At 39.0% G+C, this 14,564-nt stretch overlaps 1 protein-coding gene across 14 annotated transcripts in view; it reads left to right on the forward strand.

Annotated features, from left to right (window-relative positions):
* PARD3 (par-3 family cell polarity regulator) overlaps nt 1–14,564 on the forward strand; it is a 461,531-nt gene that overhangs the window by 254,899 nt on the left and 192,068 nt on the right. For 10 of the 14 annotated variants that reach the window (XM_063324476.1, XM_063324481.1, XM_063324479.1 and 7 more), the window contains 3 exons: nt 6,530–6,669; nt 8,197–8,325; nt 12,204–12,242. In XM_063324476.1, coding sequence (XP_063180546.1) covers nt 6,530–6,669; nt 8,197–8,325; nt 12,204–12,242 — 308 coding nt within the window. The remainder of the gene's footprint in view (nt 1–6,529; nt 6,670–8,196; nt 8,326–12,203; nt 12,243–14,564) is intronic. The other 4 variants (XM_063324478.1, XM_063324490.1, XM_063324486.1 and 1 more) reach the window with 1 other exon arrangement.

A 14,564-nucleotide genomic window follows, 5' to 3' on the forward strand; every position in this document is an offset into this window, starting at 1 on the left:
CAGGAAGGATAAATAAATAAAAATAGTTCTTTACAGCTAATATATAGAGAAAATAAAACCGCTGATATAACACCCAGAGTGTTAGGACAAATTTTGACCTCATATATACACCGGGACAATTCCAGAGTGTTTTTTCTTTGACTGCAAGGGTTTGAGACAATGCAGTTGAGAGAAATTTAGTCCGGCACTTATAAATTATAAATAACCAATTTACAATAAATGATTCTAAGGGTTAGTCTTTGAGCATGCAGTAACTCGCAGCATTTAGCCTGATATTCGCTAAAGCATTCAAAAGGCCGCTTTTCTATTGGCCATTGCATTCCTCAGAGTTCACATATACCGTTTTGACATCACTGTACTAAGACAAGCCTGAAGTGCTCAGTCTTGAAATTAGCTTCGTTTTATTTGATTGCCCTTAAGTGTAATACTCATTGCATTGGATCATTTCTGTCTATAACTACATATTTGTCTAGCTAAATTAAATATATATTTCTTTAGGCAAAATGTCAACACTGAGCTCTTGTTTTCTAAGTTGATCCTAGTTCCCCCAAATATTTTGCTATTTTTTTGTCTGTAGTATTCAGTGAATCAGGACTTCAGTCCACATCTCCCCATTTCCAGAGAGTGACCTGTCTGCTGGCCATGGGAGTTATGAACATCTCTTCCTTTTTGGCTCAAAGATTATTTCTTTCTTGCAAAATGGTATAGCTTCAAGAGAAAGAAATGAGTGACACAACTGCTGGACACCTTACAGCAGGAAAGCTGTAGGAATCACCAAGTCCATTATAGAAAGGGCGTAGCAGCCGTGTCCTAGGACAGGAGTCCAGAGAGGAAGGAGGCACCTTTGTGCAGTGCAACAGAGAAAATGGTTAAATTGTAGATGTGAGGAGGATTATGAGACTCGTTGCTCTTCAGAGTTTCTTGTTGGATTCCCGTTTGGCTTGATGGCCCTTCTGTGGTTGTTAACGCTCCATCTTCCATACAGAGCCGAGCTCAAACACTGCAAGTCCCCCCAGGTGACTGGGCAGTCAGTGGTGTGGTGCGGTGACACTCAGCCCTGCTGCACCCACGTTCCTTTCTGCAAGAAGTCGTTAGATACACAAATAAGATGCCATGGGTGGTTTGGGAGTATGCTAATTTAAAATGTCATCATATTTGCTATGGAGTAAAGCATATATATGGACAATTACTTGTTTTACTTAGGTTATATAGTAGAGCATAAAAGACAGGACCCTGAACTTTTCTGTAAGATATCCTGCATCATCTTACTGAAGTGTACAGATTTACATGCATTTTTCATCATACTCTCCTGTTTTCCCACACAGTTTCTTGAGCCAGACTTTGAAATGACATTTAAAATTTTTATTTAAAATTTCTTTTGAAGTAATATGTTCTCTTAGACTGGTTTTAGAATTAGTGTTCAGATGCAGTAGGGGTGTTTGTCACTTTTGAAATGAAGCGTGTAGATGCCTAAATTACTTAAGTGACCTTGAGAAATGAGATTCAAAAGTGAAGCAAATCATTTTGGGCATTATTAGCCACTGAAGAAACATGAACTGCATCAAGCTTCATCTTTCCATTTTTTAAAAGCACTTCTGATCACTATTTATTAGCAGGCTGTAGCAAAAAGAGAAGAATGTTTCTATTAGGTTGATCAAAGATCTTCTTGAGAGGTCTGAGCTTTGCTGGGAGAAATAAAAGTTGTTCCAAATAAATCAACTACATAAAAATGGGCATGCAATTAATTTGTCTTGATTGTGCATGTGGCTGCAGAAATTGTATAGTCAGCCGAGCAGTCAGCCTTCTAAGCAGTCATTTCCACGTACAGTTACCCTGACTACACGCACACAAATTCTGAAAATACAGGGCTTAAACTAGGAGCAGTAAAATAACTTTTCAGGAAGTATCTAAAATGGTCTTGGTTAGTTTAGTGAAACCCCTGACAATAACGAGAAAATATTTACTGTTCAGCTCTTGCATGAGGTCCAGTCCTTAATAAAAACTGCTTTCTAGCATCAAACAGTAGTTAATTATTTCAGCAATCACGCACCCATACATGGATCTCAAGAAAGAGTCCACTGTGAAAAAGAAGGAATTAGAAATGCTTGGAAGGAGAGTGTCTACTCTGATGATTGTCAGAGAGCATTTCGCCCTCCTGCTTAGTTCTTTTGTAATGTTATCTCCTGATTCTGGATCGTTTTATAATCTAATACTTTCATTAAGTGGGGATGCTTTATTTTGTAATTTTTGTGACTTTGTGTCACAAACTGTTTATATATATAACCAACCTCCCTTATTGTTTTAGGAAAGGGAGAGAGTGTTCTTTGTCTTTCATGAAGAATCTGCGCTTTTCCTTAACAATCCTTTATTCCATCTGAGGACTGTTCACCCACATGGATTTTCCATATATAGATTGTTCTGAAACGTTCTCTGCTTCTCTTGCATAAGTACTAACAAATGTAGTGCCCAGTTGTCTGATTATCAAACATTTTCTATTGTTTTGGAAATGAGATATGGGTTTTTTTAAGTTAGAGAGATCTGTACCAAAGTAGCTGAGAACTCATCTGCATTTACTTAAATTAGAGGAGAAAGATTTACTTCTAGCTCTGCTTGCAGTTGTGAAAGGGAAGATAACTGTAAGTGAAGTATCATAAGAAGTTGACGGTGTAGGCCCTTCAGATGTTCCTTACCGGGTCTCTGAACTAATGTTCTTCTGAGAGCGACATGAAAGTACTGGAAGCAGTGCAGAGGTGATAATTGCTTTTTATCTCATGTTCTGGCAGTGTTTCTACCCAGCAGCACATTTTGCTGTCGAGAATTTAGACCTGCAGTTGGTGCTGGATGAGAAGCGCGCAATTGTTCATGCAGGAGAGCCTTAGAAAGACAGAAACGTTACGGCAGACACACTCTGTCCACAATCAAGAAGATAATCCTAGCATTAGTGAGCTATGAAACACTTCTTCACTGGGAGATAACAGAAAACCTAGCCACCTCGAGTAAGATTTAATATTTTTTAGTAGCATCCTGTCAGTTTATGATCAGGCTGATTCCAAAACAATGATGATGTTAATTTTGAATATATATTCAATTAACTTCGGTGAAAGTTTTTTGCCTCCCTGTCTTAATGCTACTAGAACCAGTTTCCTCCAAACCAGCAACTGAAGCATCAAATCTGCCTCTTTTCTGTCTGTACAACACAGTTCTTTTACAATTGTAACTGCCCTTTCTATTCACCCAATGCTACTTTGTCGTCAGCTCCGAGCTGGCTGGGCTCTCCAGGGTAATGCCACCTTAGCATGTTCAGCATCACATTCAGGAGAAAAGGGGAGCTCTGACTTGTCGAGAGAGCTGCTGATTTATCAAAAAAGCCTAAGAATTTGAATTACACAAATTAGTGTCTAATTTTTAAATGTTATTATCACTCAGTGTAATTTGATCGTTGTCAGAGACGACAGCTGTGGAGGGAGGAAGATGTTTTCTACTCTCTTTCTTTTTAATATCTATAAGAGATTAAGTTGAACGTAGCCCAAATAATCTAGATGTTGCAAAGTAAAGCTCCTAGCTTTGAGTAGGATGACTCCCGTGTTTTCAAAAAGATGGAAATTCCTTCTATTTTCTGCTTTGTTCTGGGTCTGCCTGTGTGTGTGCCCAGTTTGTCCCATATTTTTATTGTAAATCAGAGATATCAGAGGAGCCTAGAGTATGTTTGCACAGTTCTCTCGTTATTATAATGCAGTTTTACACACTGAGAACTGAAAACATTTTAGCAGCAAGAAGATATTAAGGTGTTATATGCATTTCTATCAACACGACAACTGAAATGCAGGGAATAGAGATAACTAAATCAGTTATGTCTATAAAAAGAAAAAAAAAAAAGGAGCTTAAAATTAATCCAGCCACAGAAATAATATTTATTTTTGGCCTTGGTTGAATGTATCCATTTATTTCACAATCTTGTGAATTTCTAATTTATATACAATAAGCACAGGAGTTTATGAAGCTGTATTATACAGCTAAGGGCAGCTCTAGTGCCTGAATAGTAAAATGAAGCAGTGAAGATGTAAGAGAAAAGTGACACCCAAAAGCTGCCTTATGCAAAGCTGTACAGAGCAGCACAGCAAAGTTTAGCCTGGTTGAGGCCCCTTCTTTTCACAGAAACGAGTAATTAGAATTTTCTTCTGCTAATATCTGGGCTCAGTGTGGATTTGTGGCATTCTGCCGGCTTTGGTAAAGGCTTTCTGGAGATTTGACAGCAGAAAATGCCACAGTCCAAATTTATATCCTGTGTGCATTTGTAACGTGAACATTTCAACTTCTGTTTTTTCCGCGGGGGTTTAAAGTGGAGTGTGTGAACCAGACATCTGTAATGATGCTGTAATCAGGCTGTGGGGATTAAGCTTATTAATAATGAAATATTGTCCTGGGCGTGCAGTCGTGTTCTGGTATCACTTTACAAATTCTAGCAGACAAAACCTGTACTCAAAGAGCAGTATTCAACACGGATCCTTAAAATAAGGGAAAGATAAATTCCATAAAAAGCTGAGATGTATCTTAAAAAAACCTTAGATCTATACAGATCATCTTCACATGTTGCAAAGAGTTAAAGAGCTCTGTGAACGTTTGAAGCATCATTAAAATTGTGAGGTCTCCAAAGTAAAATATGGATGTTATGTGATCTAATATTTTTTTCATCTCTGTGTAATAGCAATGATAAATTTTATAGCAGCCTGAAAGTGGATGAAGACTTTCAAATTCAAATGTCACTTTTTCAGCTATGTTGAATGCTGCAGACATAAGGAAGGAGGTTGTCTCGCAATAGTTAGCCTACAGGAATTGAGCCAAGTTTCCTGAACAGTATGAGCTGCATGCACTTGCTGTGGATGCAGGAGGACTTAGATACTTTCAAGGTGAAGACTTCAAAAGGTTATATCCCTCCCAGCCCTGTCACCTGTGTCAACTTGCTTCTTAACATGGTTACCACCTTGACAATAAAATACATTCTACTAAATTTTAATCAAATGTGATTATGCAAATTTCAGAAATCTGCCATGTAGACTAATGTTGAGTATATTGGACGCCTGCTTCCTTTTCACATGTGTGAATATTAACCTGCTGAGTTAAAAAGCAGACTTAATAAATGAACACGGGGAACAGTAAGACAGAAATTAATTCAGGCTTTAACCTCAAATGGTTATATAGTTGTGTGTCTTTCACACAGGTTGTGTTTGGCTTCCCAGGGCTCAAAGCCGAGGACTGTTGCATAAAAGTTCGGCTTCTGTCTGTCCTGTGATTTTGTGCCGAGGGGTGTGTTGTGCAGCTTTTAGGGACCATACCTGATACTGCCGAGTCCTAACTGCAGGTTGCCTTAGTAGGTCAGATTAAATGGAGGCTGGGCACGCGTATGCCTAGCTAGTGAACTTGAACTGTAGACGTATCTTGACAACCTCTGAGATGTTTCAAATGGAGGTTGTAGATGCTGACAGTCTGTCAGGGATGCTCTCCGCTGAACGGCTGTCTGCGTTCCATGCTAGAGTAAGCGTCCTCAATGGACTTGATGTGCACTGTTGGATGAGGGGAGTGTGTTTCAATGTAGAGTTTCAAAGGTTGTTGATAACACTGGACAGATTGCATCAAAGGGAGGATCACAAATGAGCTTTCAGCATAGTAGGAAAGGCTTCTGTCTGTCCTCTCAGCTTCTGAATCCCAGAGCTGATGGGGTCTTAAGGTACGCTTCAGCTACCAACTGCGGGCATAATTTCTCTGAAATACGACCAAGCCTCATTTGCCATATTGACTGGACCCCCTCTCTGGATTTCTCTAGGTCATCTCAAACATCTCTGTTTTCCTTCAGTCCATCTTAGCCGCGTGTAGTCAGCCCCCTGGCTGCACATCAGGACCTCAGGGGTGGCTGCCTGGCTCTGCTCCCTGCCTGCATGGCAGAAGGTGGGCTGGGACCCAGCAAGGGCTGGGACAAAGCCCCAGGGCGGAGGAGCTGTTGACAGAAAACAGCCCAATGTCCCTCGGAGCAGAAGAAATGAGACCACCGAGCTCTGGTTCTGTCTGTCACCTGCCGGTGTCCATAAGTGAGCTGACAAAGCCCCGTGGCCAGCAGTGTCGGCTGACTGGCTTTGCTGAAAGAGTCGCAAAAGAGAAAGAAAGGATCCCTGACGAGATCCAGATTGACAAGGGGGAAGGCGGTGGTAGGGTATCAGCTATGCTTTGTTCTGAGTCCTTGTCGCTCAGTTCATCTGAAATAGAAACTTGGAAATATGGCAATGACTTGGAAATCATCAGAACAGCAAGTTGCAAGGAGGGCCTGCCGAGCCACCTGTGCCAAGACTCCGTGCTTCAGCTATAGCGTTCCTATATATGTCTTTTTTTCTTTTTTTGCCATGCAGTAATTCCTACGTCTTATAAATGTATTTTCATGGATTGCATCAGTGAGGTACACATACATTCTGCTGGCTAAAAATAATACGTAACATAAAATGTGCGTTTTAACAAGTAATATTTTACATTGTTTATGCAGGTACAGAAGGCTTGGGATTTAGCATTACTTCAAGAGATGTCCCAATTGGTGGCTCTGCTCCAATTTATGTGAAAAACATCCTTCCGAGAGGTGCAGCTATTCAAGATGGGAGACTAAAAGCTGGAGACCGATTAATTGAGGTGATGAAGCGTTACATGTTTTTTGTCTGTTTTTTTGGCATGAGCCCATGCACTAGTTCACTTCCAAAAGCCTTTAGTAGTTTATGTTATAGGCAACATAAACTCTGTTTCCTTTTTTCTTTCTCTCTTTTTTTTTTTTTTTTGGCTTTGTTTTTTTAGGTGACAGATGAAGGGCTGTGCATTTTCAGTACAGACCTGTTTTAAGAGCTGGACCCAGGCTACTATGAAAACATGAGTTTACATGTCCTTATGTGAATACAGTGCCATAGTCTTGCGTTGCTGTTTAGGAACAAGTTGAAGCAAAGTAATTGTTACCTAATAAGGGGCATTACATCAGCATGGAGTGATAGACCAGAAATTGTAGATGTTGCCAAGTGTGGAAGACAAAACCCTGAAAAGGTTTAGTAAATTAACTTAAGGCACAATATAAGAGGAGGGCAGTGCCACAGAGAATCAAGGCCACTTCTCTCCTGAAGGGGGGATGTCCTCAAGGGAATTAAGTTTCTCTTAGATAGGCACACAGCAGAGATCTTCCTGCAAATCCAGCTGGAGAGATATAAGATGTTACCACCCACAGCTCTTCATTACCGTCCCTAAGCCAAATGACGCTGGAGGTACAGCTGAGACTGTAACTGCCTGTCAGTGCCCTAACTTCACTTTACTGCAAAATTGGCAAAGTCAGCTTGAATTGCTGCTGGAGGATGGCCCTTGGTAATGACTGTAATTCAAGGTAACCCAGATGACTTGGGTAGAAGGGGGCTGAGAAACGTTTAAGACAACAGTTATGGCATCTCAGCTGCGTGAGCTGTGGTCTCTTACGAGGGAAAGGAAAAAGATGGTTTGCTGACTTCTGAGCACCATGCTCTCTTGCTTAACACCGTTAGCTGATTCACCTTTCCAATGTGTTTCTGAACAGGCAAGCCTGAGAACACCCTGTCTTTCTCTGGCTTCACCCTTACTCAAGTTAGCTCATAGAGTGGGAAATCTACCTGTGTGTGTTCCATACCCATCTGTACTGGTGGGTGACATGTGGAGGCCGAGGGTTTCAACCGCTGAACAAAGGCAAAATAAGGAGTAACTGCTCCAAAGTTATTTTTTGGGGAAAAAAAATAAATTTCTACTTTTGACACAATTTATTTTGCAAGGTATATTTGGAAGATATGTATAACACCAAGGCATGTGGAAACTGAACCAGTTTTGTATCGCACATTGATTTTGCCAAAGGATTTTTATGCAGAAATTCTTGTAAAAAATATTGGTAGATGGAATTAGTTAGCTTTGGAGTATATAGTTGCTGCTAAAGAGGAGGGAAATACTGCTATCTTACTTCTTATTTGTATTCGTATGTAAAGAATGCATATTTAATTAGTTCTATTAAAGGGAAGCTGTACGGATGCAATAAGCAAATTGCTTCAGTGAGGTTTTTTTGATACTTTCCCATATGACTCATGTGACTTTTCAGTATGAATTTCTACTGTTTTTCCTGTTTTGGAGTCTTATTAATTTCTAATATTTCCTTTGCTACAGGTAAATGGAGTTGATTTGACAGGCAAAACTCAAGAAGAAGTTGTGTCCTTGCTGCGAAGCACCAAGATGGGAGGGACCGTCGGCCTTCTGATTTTTCGACAGGAAGAAACATTCCATCCAAGGGAACTGGTGCGTAAAATAGAGAGCAGCTAAGAGATTTATATGAGTATGAGCAAATGATTTGATCTTGTCACCTGCTAGTAAACATGCATGGCCAGCACTGAATATAAGAAAAAAAAATTCCAGCTTGTTTGCTTTATTTAGAACATTTTGCACGAATGGTTTTTATTCTCTTTGACATCTGGAATTAAGTATTTTTTAATAATGTATAAGTGAGAGTTTTATTTTGAGTGAAAATGTTTGTTATAGAAGATGCTGTTGGATGGACTTTATTTGGGTGCATGCAGACAAGTAGATTATTTCATATCTTTCATATGGACATATCTATGTTTGAAACCCTGCCATTTGTCCCACTACCTGCTCACTAAAATATTTCAGAGCATATAATACTGTGCCAAAACAGGATATGTCAATACCTTTCTATCAAAAAGTGGAATATATAAGAAATAGTAGCCTATTTTGAATATAAATGCAATCTCTGTGGAATGGAAACCCTGCAGTTATTAATTTAGCAGGGTAATTCAGAAAATGTTGCTGAGGAATTTACATGAAATGGAAATAAAATGATGTTTCATACTGTACCTGCTCCACTTGCATAGTGTATACAGATATTTCTCTGATAATTATTCAAGATAACTTCTGTCATGAAAAGGTAGACTGTGAATGTAGCAGTCTTACTTTGTTCTGTATTCAATTAAACTGCTGAAGTTATTTATTATTTGTATTACCTTAGCTATATATAGCTCTAAAAATAACTTATTTGGCTGCATTATTGTGAGAAGATAGAAAAATATAAGTGACAAAGATAAATATGATGAATTAATGGCTTCATTTTTCTATTGGATTTGTGTTATTTTGAATGCAAAGAGAATTAATTTTTGTTTGGCTGTTCCAAGACGTTTAACGTTAGCCTTTTACTTTTCAAAACTACAATTAAACTCAGTAAGTCAAAGTGGCAGAGAAGGTTACAAGCGAACCACACTTTTACCTTAATATTCTTGGAACATGACTTCAGGTACTAAAGTGAAAGTTGTCATAAAATGATGAGAAATGAACAATTTGAAATCATATTATGCCCTACCTTATTACTGGAACTGTGAAACAAGCTGTTTATAAGTTCCTATGATGTAATTTGCACAGCACTGCTATCTTACATAAAGGTGAATGAAAATGCTTTTTAAGTTTTCTAAATAAACTTAGAAGTAAGAAAATGCCTTAATTCTGTGTATATTATTTCTATAGTAAAATGAGGAAGTTGTAATGCATAATTTAAAAAGATATTTTGTTTAAGTAATTGTGAACAAAGATATGACGTGAGTAATGCAGAGATTTAATAGTAATACTTGATGTAGTTTTAAAAATAACAGCAAATTAGCCCCTTCAAATGAGTCCAATCGCATTAGCCTCCCAGCTGCTACTCAGGCAATACTCTCAGCTATTTTGGCAAACGCCAGCACAGGGAAGCCCCATCTCCTCCTGGCCGTCTCGGGTCGTAGGTGGGCTCTGCGCTGTGTCGTCGGAGATCAGAGCTGAACTGGTGCCGGTCTCTGCAGCTCCAGTTGAACAAATGGTGTTGTGAGGATCTGACAGTACATGCGTGTGATGATCCTCTGTTGCATGAGGATTTGTTTGTTTGCATTTTGCGGTGGAGAATTGTTAGGTGTGCTCTGCTGACAGCTGTCAAAGAGCAGGAGCAGAGTTGCTGGGGAAGGTGTTGAACTATAGAACCCATCGTAAGGGCTGTTCTTTCTTCTCTGGTGAGAAATAATCCTAAAAGCAAAAAAAAAGAAAAAAAAAGTCTTTTCAGCCAGCTCCTCTCATTGACTTTTACTAGCTTTATGTACAAAAAAAAGAAAATTAATAATGGAGGAGGGAGGGGAATGATCTGAAATCATGTCAGTTCATCTTTTTCACATGCAAACTGTCTTTGGCCATTTAGGAACAATTTGTCTTTGCATCCTTCCCCGATTTCTCTCATACTTTCTGCGTTTGTATGCTTTAAATATTAACGGAATGAGATGTGTCTCAGAAACCGTATGCAGAAAATCATGTTATTTGATATTATCCTTCTCATAAAGGGCAGGACTCGCTGTTGCTTGCTGAGGAGCACTCAGTATTAAAACCCTTTTATATTTGCCAACATTTGTACAGATAGTAATCCCAATAAAAGAGGTGTTTAGATTTTATGTTTTGGGTTATGGCTTGTTGAATGACCTTTGAAAAGATACTTATCCTTGGGTTTCTTTATAAGTAAAATTAAGATAATAAACTTTCAGGAGAGTTGTGGAGTTTAATGTCTTTGATGTATGTGGCCATTATTGTCTGGAATGTACCTATGAAAATGTGTAGTTGTATCTAAAACTGATAGGAATGTTCAGCTGAGCCCGTTGAGGTTAGTATGGGATCATTGTAGCTTGTGTGGTCAGGATAGGGGGTGCGTGTGATGGAGAGCCATCATCCAGTGGAGCAGATCATGGTAAAAATGAGTAAAAAGTGGAAGCAGGGAAAAAAATCAAATTGGCGGGAGTTAACTTTTCTAACCAGTGAGATCTGGAAGAGTGATTATACTTCTCCAGAATATCAGAGTTACCTAGTGCCAGATAGGGAACACATTAGGGCTTGTCCGCGTCAGTGTGAGGGGCAGATTGCCTCTTAAAAATCTTCCCTCCCTGCCCCCTCCATTTATGAAAGGGGTGAGGATAACTCTGGTTAAGTAGAGCTCCTGTAACACTGTGGTTGCCTCACATAACCAAACGTAACTTGCTGTGAAGGATTTTCTTAGAGCCTGCTACTGACGATGTGAATCCGCTGAAGGATTGACTTGCGTTATTTTTTAGCTTTTGAGCTATATTCTCAGTAGCAGCAGAGACTGGCAGAGTTAATCCCCAGTACCCTACGAGTTAAGATGGCCATTGGTACATGTAGGTCCTTTACATGTTCCTGGTAGTTGGCTCCTTCATCGTTTTTTTTTCTTACCGGTTATTGCCTGCAGGTTAAAGCTAACTGGATGTTTGCGTTACTACTTTGTCACTACGTTTTTGTGCTTAATCATTTGAATCTCCTCCAAAACAGCCCAAAGCAAAAAAAAGTCCAGTAAACTCTAGCGTTTCATTTTGGCCCAGCTGAAAGAAAGAAATAGCTGGTTAGCCCAAAAGCGATCAGCCAGACAGCAGCAAGGTAGCTCCTGGGTGCTCAGAGGGGTTATAATGTGGGTGTACGTGGGCTTGGAAGAGTAATAGGTCCTTGCGTGTGTTTCCAGAGTTGGTTGGGGAATGCAGAAAGGTTGTCCAATGATGTATGTTTGCCTTACGTACCCTGAGACAGAGGTGAGGAATGCAAGGTACAGGAGGGTCCCACCTGTGGTGGACCGAAAGCACTCTCCTGTCCTGGGATACCCGGTGCTGTAGTTATGGTTCATCCAAACACACACTCCCAAAAAGGGAGTCCCTTCTTAAAATGAGAATGGATGTTTTTAAAAAATAGGTACTTGTTTAAAATATTTGGAAGGCTTCATCTGGACTGCTAAGGTTGTTCTTTGAAAACTTCAAAGCAGAAGGGAAAGGCCAGGGGAGAACATCCCTGAACGAGAATGTTCCACCAGCCAGAAGATGGTGCAGGCAGCCGTGATCCTTCCTTGGCCAGATAGTCGCCTCCCTCAGAACCAGATAAAGTCAGGTCCACTGGCCTAAGATCGCTGGAGGTTATTTTTGTTCACCTCTCGTTTAGTGCCTGTTTAGACAAACTTGAACCAGGGAGTGTGATGAACACCCTTCATTTTTCCATTACCACTTCACGTCAGAATTAGAGCTCTTTGTTTATCCCCCTGCTGATAGATAGTATATGTCGTATGTAGTCGTGTTCTTATTTATTTTTTTTACTTCCTTTAGAATGCAGAACAAAGCCAGTCACAAATTCCAAAGGAAACGGTAAGAGCTTTGTCTTTTCCATACTGGAAGACTCCCAAATGTTTTTAAATTGATATGGCACTTCTCCATCAAAGATTCACAGATCCTCCTTTCACCTTATATACTGTAGATGGCTCTCTCTAGCTTTACATTTTAAATACGTTTTTTAATGTAATTTCAAATACTGTTTGACTATTAGATGCAATTCAATTATTATGTACATTCAAGTGCTATTTGAAATTACATCTTTTATACACAGCCAAGGGCCTAAAGTTGGAATAAGAGTAGACTGTTAGTTTGGGTTACTTGGTGAAACTAATTGTTTAAATCACGGTTGTATGACTGAAACCTGAGATACAAACAGAAATTAAGCAGTTTGGAGTTAAGTCTCAATTGTATCCTCATAGCAAACCACTGTTCGTTAGTTATTTCTAAGAAACTATAGGGAAGTAGTATCGACTTTAACCCTTTGAAGGCTGTTACAGGTTTGTATGTGATCTGTCAGTGAGGCTGTATATGGAGGTTGTATATTGTTTATATACCTCATTTTAGTCAGTGGAGCAGGATCAGTCTTAATACACATTATACTAATATATGTATTTTTTTTTTCTAAAATAAAAGGTTTGTTTTATGAAATATTAGCAGAGGATATAAAAATACTATATTACCTTAAAGGTATACTGTTTCTTAGTTAAAAACGTACTTCAAGAAGCTCCATTCAATTAGGTACCTATTTCAAAATTAAATTATAAATTAGGTTATGGGAAAATTAAGAGGGTTTGTGCTGGGATTTGAAATTAGTTAGGGTGCTGAAAAAATGAAAAATTTTGTCTAGGTGATTTGGAATGCCTTACCAGCAATGGTGAGATGGTGTCTGGCATAAAAAGAAAGTCAATGCTAGGTAAAGACATGTAAGAGCCATCTCAGTGAGGTAGTCAAGGGTACATTAGTTGATACTGCTGATGTTTCAGGCCAATGGAATGTAGCTGCTAACATGGGTGTTTGGGTTGAATGCAGCAATATTCACTTCTATCCCTCTCTCTTTTGATGTCTTTCTAGTCTCAAAGTCATCTGCATAAGGGCTCTGCAAACTCATGGGTGTATCATTGTTTCAGGCGTGCCTCACAATATTTTTTTAGTATATCTTGTTAGTGAATGTATCATTTTATCTTCATCGTTTCTTACCATGTACTGCTGATATGTAAGGAGATCAAAGATCAAAGCCCAGGACAGTATTTCTGCCTGTAATTGAATACAATTGAAAATCATTTGTGGGTGCAGCCTTATAAAAGTGTTAGGAGTTGAAATTCTGCCCGCAAACCTCATTAAGATTAGGCATGTTGCCTATAGGGTGTTTATATAAAGCAGTTGCTCATCTGTTGGAAAGTTAATGTTTTGTACCAAATTCCATGGTGAAATCTTTGCTCTTATGATTTTTCTGATCAGCTTCCTGACTTTATCTAAGAAAAGACTAAAAGAAAATAAGGAACTCTCATTTGTTCTCTGTAGATGTGAGCTAAAAATTGCTTGTTAACCAGGGGATTACGCAAGAGGGACGGGGAGTGTGTGAGTAGCTTGGGATTTCTGAAAAACCAGCCAGAAACCCTAGCAAGCCATGGAAATAAGGAAGTGAACATGTGGAGATATATTTGGTTAGTGAGGGACTGAAGCTCGAAAGCTAGTCAGTGCAAAAATGATTTTTGCACAATGTCTTGGTTTTTTCATTCGTTATGGGGTGGGATTTTTTTGTTATTTATTTGAAAGCTCAGAGCGACAGTGATCAAGATCTCTTTAAATTTGCCTTCTCCTGGGTGGGAATAAAAAATGGACTAAACGTGAAAGGTTTCAGTGGGTATTTACAATGCACAATGCTTTTGCACTTACCTCCCTTCTTCCAATCTACTTTGCTTCGGATAGGTGTGATTCTCCAGTTCTACAGAACTAATTTTCCTCAGCTGCACATTAATAATACAGTCACACACCTTTTTTTTTTTTGTTATTATTTTTGAAAGTATTTTTCATTGCCTTCCTTTATTCTCCTTGGTTCTGTCTCAATCCCTATTTATTCCTCCTCTGTCTACTTTTCAGGTCTTTGAGATTTCTAATCTTGCAATTTCTATTTCTGTGCCTGCTCTGATCTTTGTGCCGTTAGTTGTGAGGTTTTAGTCTCCAGGTGTCAAGGACTTGATAGTAGAAAGCAAAGCAAAAAAACAACAAAAAAAAGGATGATGAAAGCAGTAAAGCTATACAAATGAGAGAGATGTGAAATGCAAGTCTGTTTTTAATTTAAAGGCAAAATGGTTGGGTTTGTTTTTGGTTTTTATTGTTGTTATGTCTTTGGAG

The sequence above is a fragment of the Chroicocephalus ridibundus genome, chromosome 2 (assembly GCF_963924245.1).
Source record: "Chroicocephalus ridibundus chromosome 2, bChrRid1.1, whole genome shotgun sequence".
NCBI lineage: Eukaryota > Metazoa > Chordata > Aves > Charadriiformes > Laridae > Chroicocephalus > Chroicocephalus ridibundus.